Below are 15,353 nucleotides of genomic sequence, written 5' to 3'. Positions count from 1 at the left end.
CATCGGGAATCGTGTCCTTGTTTGTTCAAATATATTTCTAAAAGATTTCAATGAGGAGTCATGGTCTTTTAACTGTTTGTTACCGATCACACATTAGTTACAGTCAAAATGAAATGACCCTCGTATGTTTTACATTATCGTTACTTCATAGATCGAATGTTTTTTTGGAGGGTTTTTATCGGAACCGGAGCATTTGAAAACGGTTCCTGTTTGCAGACCACGATCTCAAGCTCCTCTCTCCCAGTTGATTTTTAGATTTATAGATTCCTGCAGGAACCAACAGCAGCGGGTTTACATTCTGCAAGTTGAAGTTAAGACCTTTGAACTGCTGTTGAGTTTACATGTGTTGGATGAAGGCGTCAGTCCCTGTTTGTACCAGGACATGAAAAACATGTCCCCAGTGTCCAGAGCGATTTGTGGTGAAGTCAAAATCCGGTTCCCTTGATTCATCAACACTGTTTTAATGATTGTTAATGAGCCGTCCACCCAAACGTTTCCATTGTTTAACAAACGTCTGGTTGATGAGTGGCTTGATTTTCCTTTTATTTGTTTTTATGTTTGTGTGTTGTGTGTAATTTCCATCTGTTCACTGTGTTTGTTTCTATTTATCTCTGTGAACTCGTTTTACGTCTGAAAGGTTCCTGTTGGAGGACGTGACGCCGACTCTCACACACGTTTTAAAAAGACACTACGCCTGATTTTTAGTCACAATTATTGTTTCCTGACCAAATGAATAAACTTCAGAATTCTTATATCAGACGTGGGTTGTTTTCTTTTCTTTTCAAAAAGCTCGTGCTCATCAGTTTGTTGTGGAGATTCAGACACATGAGGGATTTCTCTTCAAGGTCCAGTTCAGCAGGAATATGAACAAATGACCCGAGTATCATCCAGGACGTGAACAGGAGGTTTGATTAAAGCTGTTTCAGTCATATTGGCACCTGGATATTGTTTTAAAGGGAAATAGACTTAAAAATAATACTTTTATTTATTGTTTTTTGTTGGTATATGTTGTTTATCTCTCATTGGAAGATTGCAGTATGATATATGTTAATTATTTACTTTTTTTTTTTACTTAACTCCCATGAAGACGGTTCAGAAATAGCGAATCAATTTAACCACTTCTGAATTCGTTTTGATTTAATTTCCAACCTGGGCTTCAAGGTGCAGTTTGAAATCCGCCCCGGTTCATTCCAGTGCTATTTTTTCCAGGATGATTTATTGTCATTTGTTTCATTTGAATTGTTTTGTAAATGTGGTTATTTGGTAGTTAAATTGGTAAAGTTATCATTTCAGCTCTTATTCATACAGCTGATTCATCTTCACCCAGTTCCTCTGCTCGGGCAAAACACATCACATTTCCAAAATGTACAAGAAAAGTTGTTTCATGTGAAATGTTTGTTGTCTAATCTTAATAATAAAAAACACTAATAATGAGGCTGCACTTCGACCACTCCCCCAAACCCAGACCTGACTCCTCCGGCTCTGTGAACGTTGGCGTATTGATACCGGGCTGCGTGCGGAGGGTGAGAGGTGTTAATCCTCTTAGCAGCAGCAGCAGCAGCGGCCGCAGCAGCAGCGTAATGCTGATCCGCGCTCCAGCCCCGACCTGCGCTGCGCCCTTGTAGCTCCACACAGCCCGGAGTCAGCAGCCCTGCGCCCGTTACGCACAGCTGGAGGGACGGAGAGGTGCCGCGCGGCCACAGGTGAGACCCTCAGCACGCACGCACACGCACACACGCGCGCGCACAACATCTGGATGTCTGTATATTTCCATCTGGAGGAACATAGATTGACAGGGAGCTTGAATCTTGTCCGATAATCCGCGCGTGTCTCCGTTACGCGACGCATCCACGCACAGACTCACTGGCTATTTAAACATTTTTTTATCAACTCTGATGTTTTAACTCGTGTTTTCGTGTAATTATCGTTTCGTGCACGCGCATTTCATCACGTTCTTCCCGTGTGCGCGCGCCCACGCTTGTAACACTACATTTCAATTAAGAGGCAATTCTGGATTTAATTGCGTTAATTTTAATTAACGCGTGACGCAGGTTTTATTCCCTTTTTTTTTTTTACGTGTTTAACGTGTCTTCGATGTTTTTGTGAGAAGCCAAAGCCTGTGATTACGTAGCCATAGTAACAGGTGGCTGTCTGCATCCCCATCACACACACACACACACACACACACACACACACACACACACACACACACACACACACTTCTCTCTGCCTCTGGAAACCACACGTGTTCAGGACGATGTGACGTTGTGTGTTTGTTTTCCTCGTCCGCAGGCGGAAGCTGCCAGCAGTGAAAGATGAAACACACAGTGTGCAGGTGTGTGTGTCTCCTCTCTGCCAGCGGCCTCCTCTCGCCTCATGGATCCATCGAGGATCATCAGCAATGCATCTGACGTAGCTTCCTGTCTGGAGTCGAGACCACGAGGGGCAATGAACGTGCGCTCGCCTCCGAGGAGGAGACTCAGGCTCGGCCGCGTCCTCTTCTTCGTCTCGGGCGTGCTGCTGTGTTTCGTCTACACTCTGACTCTGAAGGCCAGGCTGTCGGAGCTGAGAGGCTCCTCGCAGACGCCCGGCGCTCTGGGAGCAGAGGGAGGCGATGGGGATGTGGTGGAGGTCCACGTTCGGGAGGTGACGGCTTCCAACGAGACGCAGGAGGAGGTGGTCTCACCCGAGGGCAGCCAACCTCCTCCGGTGATGATCGTCAACAGGACAGACATCGAACAGTGTATCTACGTAGAACCTCAACCCCCCAAACCTCCTCCTCCAACTCCACCGCCATCCAACACCACAGCTCCTCCGCCCCAGGCCCCTCGCAGGAAGGGCGGTTACCCCGAGGACATCTTCTCAGTGGAGCAGCGACGACAAGGCTGGGTGGTCCTGCACATTATGGGCATGATCTACATGTTTGTCGCCCTGGCCATCGTCTGCGATGAGTTCTTCGTCCCTGCGCTGGAGGTCATCACCGTCCAGATGCAGATTTCTGACGACGTAGCCGGGGCCACCTTCATGGCGGCTGGAGGCTCTGCCCCCGAGCTCTTCACCTCCCTGATCGGCGTCTTCATCTCCCACAGCAACGTGGGCATCGGCACCATCGTGGGCTCGGCCGTCTTCAACATCCTCTTTGTGATCGGCATGTGTGCCATCTTCTCCCGGGAGATGCTGCACCTGACCTGGTGGCCCCTGTTCCGAGACGTGACCTTCTACATCCTGGACCTCATCATGCTCATCGTCTTCTTCCTGGACAGCATGATCATGTGGTGGGAGAGCCTCCTGCTGGTGCTCGGCTACGTCAGCTACGTCAGCTTCATGAAGGTCAACAGTCAGGTCGAGCAGGCGGTCAAGACCCAGCTCAACAAGCACATGAGCATCGTGAAGGTGTGGACGGCCGAGGGATCGGAGAAGGTCAGAGTCGCATTCAGACACGAATCTGAGGAAAAGTTTACATCAGGAAATAAAGAAAATACCTGAAGTGTTTAAAGTTGTAGGAGAGTCGATTAAAAAGTAAAATACAGATGTGAAGTGCTGCCTCGACGCCACTTCAACACTTCTCGCTTCTTAAATAAGAATATTAGCTGGTTTCATCATCTATGAAAGTATTCATGAATCTCTTTGGGTTTGGAAATTCGAGCAATTTGACAATGTAAAAATCTAATTTCTAACATTAACACACATGACGAAAACAAAATGTATGAATTCAAAATATATAAATGTATACATACATTCATTCATTCTACTTTTACATCTTTAAAAAACGTCCCTGCTCAGCTGTAGATCCGTGAGCTAATTGAGAAGATCTAGGTCCTCGGTGTGATGGGAGTCGCACAGATGGAGGTCAGAGGTCAACACGTATCTGCAGATGCATGATCGGAAAAACTTGTTTTCCACGAACAGCATCTGAAGTCGGAACGACGAGCAAAACATTTGCTTCGTGGGTTTACGAGTGGATTTTACAATCAGCTCTAAATTGCAGCTTCTAATAGGAACTTGTCAAATGCTGAACTTTAGTCTCATGCAAACTGTTACCGAACACGAAACCTTTTAGCCAATGCAGACGTTGTTTTTGATTTGTGCACGTTTTAAAAGATGAATGTCCGTCACACCTGATCCTCTCTCTTGACGTGTGTTGTTTAAATGCTCTAAACACAATTTATTAACAGCGTCCATGTTTGTTCCTTATACCAACTTCAAAGCTCATGAACACACCGACACACAAGGACTTCACCACCAAAATAACACAATCCTCACAATCAGGTGTTGATTTTACACTATTTTAAATCTTTGCAACAACCCCCTGAAAACAAAGAGCCCACAGTGATGTGAAACAAAGGCTGCAGGGGGAGAACAGATGTGTGTGTGCAGAGCAGATGTTACAGGAGCATCTTCCATCCACACACTGCCCTGTGCGTTCTGCTCTTTCATCTCGTCAGGGCCGAGACCGTTGTCCGGACGCAGCGAGAGAGGAAACGGGGATTTGTGGGTCTGAGCAGGTGACGGACCGTATTTGTGCGAGAGCCCTTTGAAGCTCGACAGAAAGAGTCCAGGTGTCACCGAGTGACGGAGACGTCACCGCGCAGACTCGGTTTACATTAGAAATGATGTTTTCAGAAAGGTTCAGGTCTCTGCAGACACGCAGCTTCACGCAGCGGTAAACGTCTGAGCCTGTAGTTAACATGCACCGCGGCGTTTCAGTGTTTCAAGTGTCAGGCCGCACATTCTCCAATTACCCAGAGGCACGTCTGCAGCCGCCCCGAGGCCCTTCAGCCGCCGAGAGCAGCGCCGCACGCAGCCGCACCGGCAACTCCCAATTACTGGGATTCAAAAGACACTTTTTTGATTCATCTCTTGTCGTTTTCCACAATCAAGTGTTTGGTTTGGTCTGATCTCCGAGTGTGTGCGGAGACGATAACCTGCGCACACCTGTTGAATCTAAAACACAGGATCCGGGGCTTCAAGATTCACGTGGCACAGACGATGGGCTCCCACAGGAATCAGGAGCTGCTGCTTCAAGATGCTTTTATCTTATATTTGTTGGCATGAAAGGAAGTGATGGTCTAGATCGGTTGTCACAAAGTAGACAAAAGTAGTAGATATAGTGGAAAAAGCACAATTTGAATACTGGAATTATCAGATGTTTTGTTTGTTATGATATTTATTCTATAAATCAGAGAAAAACATAACATCCTCAATTTTAAATTCATACATCCTCCTCTTATTGCTTAAAAAAAAGTATATGAAAATAGTTCTGTCAAATAATTGTTGCAGCTCAAGTCTTTTTTTCTCCACAGGAAGTCGAACAGAATCAACAACAACAAGTAAAGATTGTATTGACGACTACAAAGAGCGTATTTTGTCTCTGTGACTTTACAGGAGAGTGATGCTACACAACCTCCTCCACCTGCTCCTGCTCCTCCTGCTGCTCCTCCTCCTGCTGCTCCTCCTCCTGCTGCACCACCGGCGGAAGAAAAATCCAAACCAGCGCCCGAGCCTCCTCCGAGCGGCCCTCAACTCCACAAGCAGCCGTCAGAGCCGCACGACGACAGAGCGAGACTCAGGGTGTGTGAAGTCATTTCTCTGTTGGTGTTAACTGGAGTTTGAACTCTTATATCATCTTTTACTTTATTTTGTAAAGGGATGTACACGTATCCACTGTTTACACGCATACGAGTGATGCAGCTTCTTTCTTCATGGTGGTGTCTGCAAACTGAAATCACTGACGCTCTGTCTGTGGTCGCAGCTTCGTCCCGTCCTGCAGCGAGGCGGCAGCTCGGCCTCGCTCCACAACACGTCCCTGCGCAGCACCATCTTCCAGCTGATGATCCACACGCTGGACCCTCTGGGAGAAGGTAACGACCAGAACCAGCACAAACACCTGGACTCCAGATATAAAATCCACAGCCTCCTGGGAGACGGGTTGGAGATTTGAAACGAGACAAACCACGAAATCTTTAACTTTTACATTTGATCCTCAAACTTTTCTCATCAAGTCGTCAGTCACACGTAGAAAACAGATGTTTCCTGTCGGACGATTTGAAGGAGGCGGCTTCTCTCTTCACTTATTAAGAGAATAAACAAAAACAGAACACACAAATGAATTATGCTCAGTCAAACTAATAATTACAGATTTAAACAAATTATATTTGAAGCAGTAGCCTAAAATTTGGACAATTACGCAATATTAATAATTATTTGTATTATCGTCAATATCTTATTTACTTTATGTCTAAAAGTCTCGTTCATGTTATAATCACGTTATCATGTAGATATAAAAACATTAAAATGTATTAATGTGTATCAGTGATTAAAGCTTCTCCCATGAAGACTATTTTTTATTTAATATTTTTTATTATTACAAAAAAAATTTCATCGGTCATGTTAATATACAACTGGAAACGACCAGTTACATTATTCTAATCATATGCAATTAAAAATAAATAAATAAATGAACTAATTGTCTCCTCTGAGAATTTGAAGCTTTGAGATGTTTTGATATTTCTGCTTGAAGACGAAGGACGCTCATTATTTACCAGTCGACTAATCGATCACCGCTGCAGCTCTCGGCCGCGGTGACCCAGCACCGTGCCCGCCCCCCCCTCCTGTAAGTCCGGGTGACGGGGGCTGAACCGCGGCGACCTTCAGCTCGTCCTCGGAGGCTCCTGCTGTTCCTCTGCTCCCGCGGCGCTCGGCCACAGCTCATCCTTAATCAGCTTTTCAATGAAGGCTAATAGAAGCTGGATCAGAGCCAGGGTGCTGCAGGACCAAGCTCTTTATCTCCGTGGAGGAGCAGCGAGGCGGTCGAGGCCTCGGCTGCAGCTGGACTGAGCGTCACGACGCTGGTTTCCCCAGAGTTCAGTTTATTCAGGAGAGGGGTCTGTCAGTTGGAGAGAGTAGGGTGTGTTTAAAGCTCTCACTCTAACACTCCCTGCTTGAGCTCTAGTCTCCTGGGCTCCAGCTGCAGCTCTTCTCCTCGCACTCACGCTGCTCCTGCACCAGAAACATCAGAATAAAGCCAGGGAGACGTACACCCCCGAAGCGGAGATGATAGTCAGAAGTTATCAAGCCAGTCGTCCTCCGGCAGTTGTCAGTCAAGGCTCAATCAAGTGTTTTGGGGGCGGAGCTTTGGCGAGAGGGCCGACTTTGTGTCGTTTTTTTACCAGAAAGCGAGAAATGAATCCAATAATGATTATTATCTCGGAGATGCAGCTTTTGAACGGTTTGAGTTCCTAACGCGACATCGTCAGACCAACGGGTATTTTCTAATGTGTCTGAAAACGCCGTTCATTTTTAATTTCCTCCAGTAAAATGCCTCTGGATCGAGTTTGATTTCCTCTGTCGGTCGTTGTATCAAACCAAACCCCTGCGATTTTACCGCGACTGTAAACTGGTGGCAGCAAACACAAAATGAGGCAATAACACAAAACTGAAATTGAACTCAGATGATCCAGGAGATAAAACTGTTGCTGCTGGCTTTCATCCTAGAGGCAGGGGCCCTCGGAGGGGCCGTTAAAACCCCGGGGCCAAGGAAAGCCAGACGAGGTAAGAGCGGCAGCAGGAAGTCGTCTTGATGTCGTTTCCTGTCGTGTGTGGTTGTGATGGTGTGTTTTTGTGTATATATAATATACATATATGTATAACTAGAGGAGACCAAAGGTGTTTGCTCTGATGTGTCTCACTCAGAGACGTCCTTTAACGGTGATGTCAGAGGGGACGGCTCAGTGCAGAGGACAGGTGAGACGTGTTGGTGAGACGTGTTGTTGTTGGTGAGACTTTTTGTTGTTGGTGAGACATGTTGTTGGTGAGACATGTTGTTGTTGGTGAGACGTGTTGTTGTTGGTGAGACGTGTTGGTGAGACGTGTTGTTGTTGGTGAGACGTGTTGGTGAGACGTGTTGTTGTTGGTGAGACGTGTTGTTGGTGAGACGTGTTGGTGAGACGTGTTGTTGTTGGTGAGACGTGTTGGTGAGACGTGTTGTTGTTGGTGAGACGTGTTGGTGAGACGTGTTGTTGTTGGTGAGACGTGTTGTTGTTGGTGAGACGTGTTGGTGAGACGTGTTGTTGTTGTTGGTGAGACGTGTTGGTGAGACGTGTTGGTGAGACGTGTTGTTGTTGGTGAGACGTGTTGTTGTTGGTGAGACGTGTTGGTGAGACGTGTTGTTGTTGGTGAGACGTGTTGGTGAGACGTGTTGGTGAGACGTGTTGTTGTTGGTGAGACGTGTTGGTGAGACGTGTTGTTGTTGGTGAGACGTGTTGTTGTTGTTGGTGAGACGTGTTGGTGAGACGTGTTGGTGAGACGTGTTGTTGTTGGTGAGACGTGTTGTTGTTGGTGAGACGTGTTGGTGAGACGTGTTGTTGTTGGTGAGACGTGTTGGTGAGACGTGTTGGTGAGACGTGTTGTTGTTGGTGAGACGTGTTGGTGAGACGTGTTGTTGTTGGTGAGACGTGTTGGTGAGACGTGTTGGTGAGACGTGTTGTTGTTGGTGAGACGTGTTGGTGAGACGTGTTGTTGTTGGTGAGACGTGTTGGTGAGACGTGTTGTTGTTGGTGAGACGTGTTCGTGAGACGTGTTGTTGTTGGTGAGACACGTTGGTAACGTGTTTGTTTCAGTTCAGTTTGTCTTTGACTGATTTAGGGCGGATGTTTTGTTTTGTTTTGTTGTTTTGTTTATTTTTGGTGGTTGTTTGTCTGTGTTGGACTTTTGCATGTTTGTGTGTTCGCATCTCGTTTGATGGTGCCAGTGTGTCTGTCTGTGTGTGTGTGTGTGTCTGTGGGGTCATACACACGTGTGAGTCGTCCTTCTCTTAACTGCAGCAAAGAACAAAGTCAAACCTGTGAGCGACGCAGGAGAATCACAGCGACGCTGCTCAGACGGTGAGTGAGAGTGAAAATGTCTCCGAGAGAAACAGCTGCAGGTTTTGAAGAAGGAAAATTCAAATGCAAAATTATGTTTGCAGAGATTTTTGATGCAAGCAGATAAATATCATGTTAAATAAACTTTTTCAACCTCTGAAAGTCGGTTTTTTTAACATGATATTTATCTGCTTGCAGTTGTGTTGTTTGTTCAAATCCCTTCAGTGAATGTGGGTGTGAACCAACAGGCTTCACACTGACGTCCATGTTGTTGATCATTGTGATGAAAGATACTTTTATGTGGAGACGTCCGGTCGTCTGCCTGATTGACGGAGACGTTTCGTGGGTTGAAGGACGTGGTTCTTCACAATCAGAGGAGCCTCTCAGTGTGTGTGTGTGTGTGTGTGTGTGTGTCACTGTGACGACTGATGAGGAGCGAAGTGGCTGCAGAGGAACTGGAGAGGCCTTTCAATCAGCCTGAGGTTTAACATGCAGATGGGACTGTGTGTGTGTGTGTGTGTGTGTGTGTGTGTGTGTGTGTGTGTGTGTGTGTGTGTGTGTGTGTGTGTGTGTGTGTGTGTGTGTGTTCGTTCAAACACTCCAATCACTCCCACTGATGCTCCATACGAGCTCACACAGCAGAATAATTTCATCGTCTCATCATTAAAACAAAAAAAATAAACATCGGTTCCGTTTGAAAAAGGAAAACGAGGCTGAGACCTCGGAGGATTTTAAAAAGTGTCAAAGAGACGATCTGGTTCCTCGGAGTTAAATCTGTTGTTCAATCTAAATATCTTGTTCTGTGTGTTTCTCTTTCTTCAGATGATGATCACAAGCCAAAGTCTGAACAGGCCACCGCTGCTGCTGCTGATCCACCAGGGGGCGCTGCAGCCGAGCCGTCGACCTCACAGCCTCCAAAGGCAGAAGAGACGACCAAGAAGCCGAGCGACCAACCGGACGAGTCCAAGGTACAAACACAAAAACACAAAAACACTCTGCAGTCAACGTGTTGTGTGTTTGGTTGTGTTGTGGTGCTTTGAGCTCCCCGGGCCACCGTACCCTTAAAGATGTGATACACAAGCTTTATTTCACTTTCTTAAAACGCACAACTTCCAGTAATAAAAGAGAACAAACGCAGCTTGGACCAGATCAGATGTTTCTGAACTGTTCAGCCTCCAACCAGCAAAATAACAAGAGATTCACAAACACAAATTTTGTGTTGAAGCTCACAAAAGGATCTTGATCTGAAGAAGTTCCTGCTTTAAGTTGATTCCCGTTCTAGATAAACCACCGTTAGAGTTCTGAACAAGGAGGATTTATGGAGCCAATACCAGTGATCGATCAAATGTTATTTATATATTATAATATTCACAAATCACATCTCATAGATCTTAACGAGGTGCGACATCCTCTGTTCTTCACGCTTAAGAGCAAAACTACCACAAAACCCTGTAAACAGAAAACGTAGAAACCTCAGAGTCACGTGTGAGGATTCCTCTCCCGGGACGGAAGGAAGGGCAACAGATGAACAACGTTGATTAGAAGAAACAGTTTGTAACATAATGGAAGTGATGGTAGAACATGTGAGGAGACATGTTGGATGTCATAGTCCATGATCACATCAATACTGCAGCAGTGTTCGTTGTGTGGAGAGTTGTGTGATTGTGTCTCAATGCACGGTGTCGATTTCTAAATGTGGAAAAGAATCTGCAAACGTGTGCTGGGATAAATCTTTGACATGCTTCCATAGATTAACGGTAGATTAATCGCTGACGTGTGATTTGAACAAAACACTTGAGAAAAATGATGTAAAATGGCCGCCTCACTTGCCAAACCTCCGCTAAGGGTAAAGAAAAGATTCTGGAAAATGTAAAACAACCCATTTACAGATCTAATTACACAGACTGACACAGTTACACAACTCAACACACAACTCAGAACCACAAACCGTGTGTTTCTCCTCCGTCAGGCGGCGGCAGCCTCAGCGGGGGGCTCGGACGGCTCGGACGGCAGCGCTGGGGACGACAGCGGGGACGAGGACAGCGGCGACTCGGCTGAGAGTGAAGACGAGGGCGGCAGAAAGGAGGAGGAGGAGGAGGAAGAGGAGGAGAACGAGCCTCTGTCTTTAGCGTGGCCTGAAACCAGAAGCAAACAGGCCACCTACCTGTTCCTGCTGCCCATCGTGTTCCCGCTGTGGCTCACGCTGCCCGACGTCCGCAACCTGGTGAGCACGACAAAGAAATCCCCCTTCGCTGTATCGGGCAAAGCAGCAGCTGCACCGCGACCAGCCACCAGGGGGCGATCGCGGAGTTTGCGTCTGTACGAGCCGTGTTCTGACGCGATCTTTCTGTTTGCAGGCGTCCAGGAGATATTTCGTCATAACGTTCATCGGCTGTATCCTGTGGATCGGCGTCTTCTCCTATCTGATGGTGTGGTGGGCTCATCAGGTCGGTTGCCACGGTTACAGACATTTGAATTCACTCTCGTTTGTTCGTGTAACTTCACCTCGACGGCTCGTGACTTTTCATATTCATATAAATGTCACGACGTAGAGATTTTTGCCCAAACGTTGACTCTACGTAAACATTGGTCCTGCAAAGTCCGAGACAGTTTGAAACACTAGGTGGCGCCGTGAGTCACGTTCAACACGTAAATGGAGATTTTTTTTAAATCAAAATGTTATAATAGATGTGATTTTAAAAACCAGAGTTAATGTGTTTCATCAAAAAGCTCAAACTCTGATGAAGGTGTGAACTGGAATCATTTAAAGGACGACCCCACTTGTTCTACACATGTTCATCACGTGTCCTCGTGTCCGTCTTCTTCTTCCGTCCCAGGTGGGCGAGACCGTGGGCATCTCGGAGGAGATAATGGGCCTGACCATCCTGGCAGCCGGGACGTCCATCCCCGACCTGATCACCAGCGTCATCGTGGCCCGTAAAGGTCTGGGGGACATGGCCGTGTCCAGCTCCGTGGGCAGCAACATCTTCGACATCACCGTCGGGTGAGTGGCCGCAAAGAAACACAACTTCTCAAGCCTCTGTCTTTGTTTCCCTCGTGAGGAAAACAATCAATTCAATTCAGGATCCATAAAAAAGAATCTGAAAAGTTACTTGTGTCAGATAAATGTATCATGAAGTGTCTGAGTCCTGGACTGTCCTGAACCGTCCTCTCTGGTTTCAGTCTGCCCGTCCCGTGGCTCATGTTCACGCTGTTCCACGACGGCCAGCCCATAGCCGTGAGCTCCAACGGCTTGTTCTGCGCCATCGTGCTGCTCTTCCTCATGCTCCTCTTCGTCATCATCTCCATCGCCGCCTGTCGCTGGAAGATGAGCCGCACGCTGGGCCTCACCATGTTCGCGCTGTACTTCGTGTTCCTGGTCCTCAGCGTCCTGCTGGAGGACCGGGTCCTCGTCTGCCCGGTTTCAATCTGAGCCGCCGGGGAAAACCTCAGCCAGACGGAATCAGTACTGTACGTAGGACGAGTTAGATTCAACCAGACCTGGTCTCAAAGGCCCCAGCACAGTAGAGACACAGTAGAGACACAGTAGAGACACAGTAGACACACGAGCAACGTTAAAGGAAAAATCCTCCTCCAGCTGAGATTCACCTCCAGCTGCTTTGTCCTGAGTCACTTTGTGTGTTCGAGCTCTGACGTGTAGACGAGACGTATAAATTCTGCTGCGGAGAGATCAGGCTCCTCTTCTTCATCCTGAGACATTTGTCTTCTTCCAGTTTCACGTCCGTCACGTGTTAGAAACCTCATCAACACGTCCACTCGCTGGTTGGGGACGTTTTCCTGCTGTTTTCTTCTCACTCTCATTCTCATTTTCCAGATGTTTCACTTGGGACGCTGCAGGAAAAGAGTCCGGAAAATGGAATGTGACTCGGACATCTGCGTTTGCACCCCCTCGGTAAAATCTCCAGAGTTCAGTGCACGTCTGAAAGCAGCTTCAGGTCAACAACATCACACCTTTCAACTTTGGACTAGTAAGCAAGAGAATGTCTTGAAGTCTGAACTGTGAGTTTAGTTAAGAGTCTTGATAAGAAAACACAGTGTCACTCAATATGTCCACACATTTAAAACCTCCAGATGCTGAGTCAGGAGTCGTGTTACTGGAGGAAGCAGAAGAAACTTTAGTATTTTAGTTGTTTAGTATTAGAAACATCATCAACGCGGCTTCTTGCTCACATGAACGGTTCTGGACGTTTTCTCATGAGCTCACTCGGACGTTTTCCCAGGGGGCCGGAAGGAAAAGTTCCAGAAAACGTCCAGAGCAACTGTCACGTCCGGGAAAATTTCAGAAAAATGTCCCGACTTCAGCTTTGGACTCTTGTCCTTTAACTTTTGCTTCCGTTCATTTTTTCCTGATAAGACTCTTGGCCCCACTTTTAGATTTGGACCAACGTGTTTTCTGACTCCGCAGCTGCTGCTGGAAACATCTGGACGTGACCTCACATCCTCTGCGACTGCTCAGTCGTTCACGGTGAAAATAAAAATTCACCAAACGATAAAAGAGAATCGTCCCACGTGCAGGATTCAGTTCATGATTTGAGGCGGATTTTTCCTTCAACGTTGTGAGCACTTAAATAGATTTGTTATTAAATACATGATACACTGTGCAGCGATTCAAACATCAGTGGATGCAACTTTCTGTTTTGCGTGTTCATCATTTTATGAACTGTATCCCAGAGACTCTGTCGTTGTGTTCAAACATCAAACTTGTGCGTGTTCATGTTTGTTTTTGCGTGAAACAGTATCTCACTGAGTCGCCTGCAGTGATCCAGTGATCGTCTGTGTGTCAGTAAACGTGTGTCGGCTGTTCACATCTTGTTCAGTGTTGAATTGATGCAGATGTTTGTCACTGATGAGAAAACTGTCGATATTTAAAAGTAAAGTTTCATGCTGCAATAAATTATTTTTCCTACAGTGAACTGGAGACGTGTTCTGCTGGGAAACAAAGCAAAAAGCTGGAGGGATGAAAAATGAAATTCTCAGATTTAAAATAATGAAGTTTGTCTGAGATAAACACTTCATAAGTACATAAGATTAAAGGCAGTGATTTTTGTATTTGTAACTTGAATGGCCGACAACATTTTAAATCACAAATCAATCATAAATGAGTCTGTTTACATCAAGATTTGATGAATGACAGTGTTTCTACGTTTCCAACATCAACAAGTGTTTTTCATCGGAATCACAAAAACAAAACTGCTCTATAGCGCCACCTGTGGCCAAAACCCCAGGTTAGTCACAGGTCTATCTTTGTCAAAAACCAAAAAATGAAGAAAGAAGAAGCCGTAGTTGAGCTCGTACATGATTTTATTGACAGTCCATCCGTCCCGTAGATCCGGTGTCTCAGTTCAGAACCGCGTCTGAACTAACTGTTAGAAAAACGTGATTTCTACAAAGGGCCCGTTAAAATGTACACGGCCCCAGATTCTGCAAAATCAGTCATTTGTACAACTTTTTTTTATTTCTTCTCTAACACAAACAACAAAGATCCACAGACGGACGACAGCTTCTCCGAGCCACTGCCGTCCACGAGCTTCCTCCTGGACTCCAGCGTTTAAGGCTGAAAGTTCACTGTCAAGGGTCAAAGTGCAGATTCCAGACTTTCTCTGTTTTGGTTTCCTCTGCCACAGATAAAACACACACACACACACACTCACACTCACACACACACAGACACACACACACACTCACACGGTTTGACATTCATGAGACGCCCTTGAGGTTTGACCCTGGACGTCCTCCTGCAACCAGCGTGTCAGTGCGTCGTCATGTTTGATCAACACACGCATGAAGACAACACGTCATGTCCCGGTGACACAATCCAGTTGATCCAGAATCTGTTTAAACATTAATATTAGTTTGACTTAAAGAGAAAATACACAGTTAAAGTTTTTAGATTTTTTTTTTTTAGAAATAAAAAGAAAGGATCTGAGCTGAATTCTTTATTATTACGGAAGCCGAGGACGTTGTGTCGTCAGGTTTACTGGGAAACTACGCAAACCAGTTTCCATGAAAGGTCGTGGATTTAATAAATTCTGGATTTAAAGCGCTAATAAGAGCCGGTTTAAGTTTAAGATAAGAGATAAAAACCAGAGAGATGATCTACAGGATCCCGAGTTGCAGCTACAGTAAAGTGAGAAACAGAACCTGTGACAGACATTTTGACAGTGAGATGAATCGTTCTTGTGTTCCAGGCTTTTGTTGTGGTTTTAAAACCGCGTCTGACAAAAAGAGGGAGAGTTCATCACAATATATAAAGTTAACCGGCTTCGTAGATCAGGTTCTCAGGACGGCCCGTGTCGGGTTGAGTGAAGCCGGGTTAACGACATCCGGGGTTGAACTGGCTTCGTGGTCGAGGCCCGGGGACGCGCAGCAGAGGTTTAGGTGATTTCTACGGTTTAAGTAACTCACGACGAAAGCTCCGGTTTTATTTGTCTCTTCGGGATTTGGTTGTAGAAACGTCGGCCATTTTCTCGG

General features: G+C 46.2%; 1 protein-coding gene across 2 annotated transcripts; it reads left to right on the top strand.

The window, feature by feature from the left end:
• The first annotated feature begins 1,478 nt into the window (after window positions 1-1,478).
• On the top strand, window positions 1,479-13,759 carry LOC117779386 (sodium/potassium/calcium exchanger 1-like). 2 transcript variants are annotated; one of them, XM_034615555.1, is made up of 12 exons: window positions 1,479-1,703; window positions 2,293-3,420; window positions 5,386-5,571; window positions 5,753-5,861; window positions 7,495-7,551; window positions 7,693-7,743; window positions 8,823-8,882; window positions 9,684-9,829; window positions 10,831-11,085; window positions 11,219-11,308; window positions 11,699-11,865; window positions 12,045-13,759. In XM_034615555.1, the coding sequence occupies exons 2-12, from the start codon at window positions 2,377-2,379 to the stop codon at window positions 12,292-12,294; spliced, it is 2,415 nt and encodes an 804-aa protein (XP_034471446.1). In that variant the 5' UTR covers window positions 1,479-1,703; window positions 2,293-2,376; the 3' UTR covers window positions 12,295-13,759. The 2 variants fall into 2 exon arrangements, with proteins under 2 accessions (XP_034471446.1, XP_034471455.1); XM_034615564.1 differs by lacking the exons at window positions 7,495-7,551; window positions 7,693-7,743; window positions 8,823-8,882.
• The last annotated feature ends 1,594 nt before the right edge of the window (window positions 13,760-15,353 follow it).

This window comes from Hippoglossus hippoglossus, chromosome 3, assembly GCF_009819705.1.
Source record: "Hippoglossus hippoglossus isolate fHipHip1 chromosome 3, fHipHip1.pri, whole genome shotgun sequence".
Lineage (NCBI taxonomy): Eukaryota > Metazoa > Chordata > Actinopteri > Pleuronectiformes > Pleuronectidae > Hippoglossus > Hippoglossus hippoglossus.
Note: the sequence above shows the minus strand (reverse complement) of the source record. Positions and strands in the feature narration are given on the sequence as shown.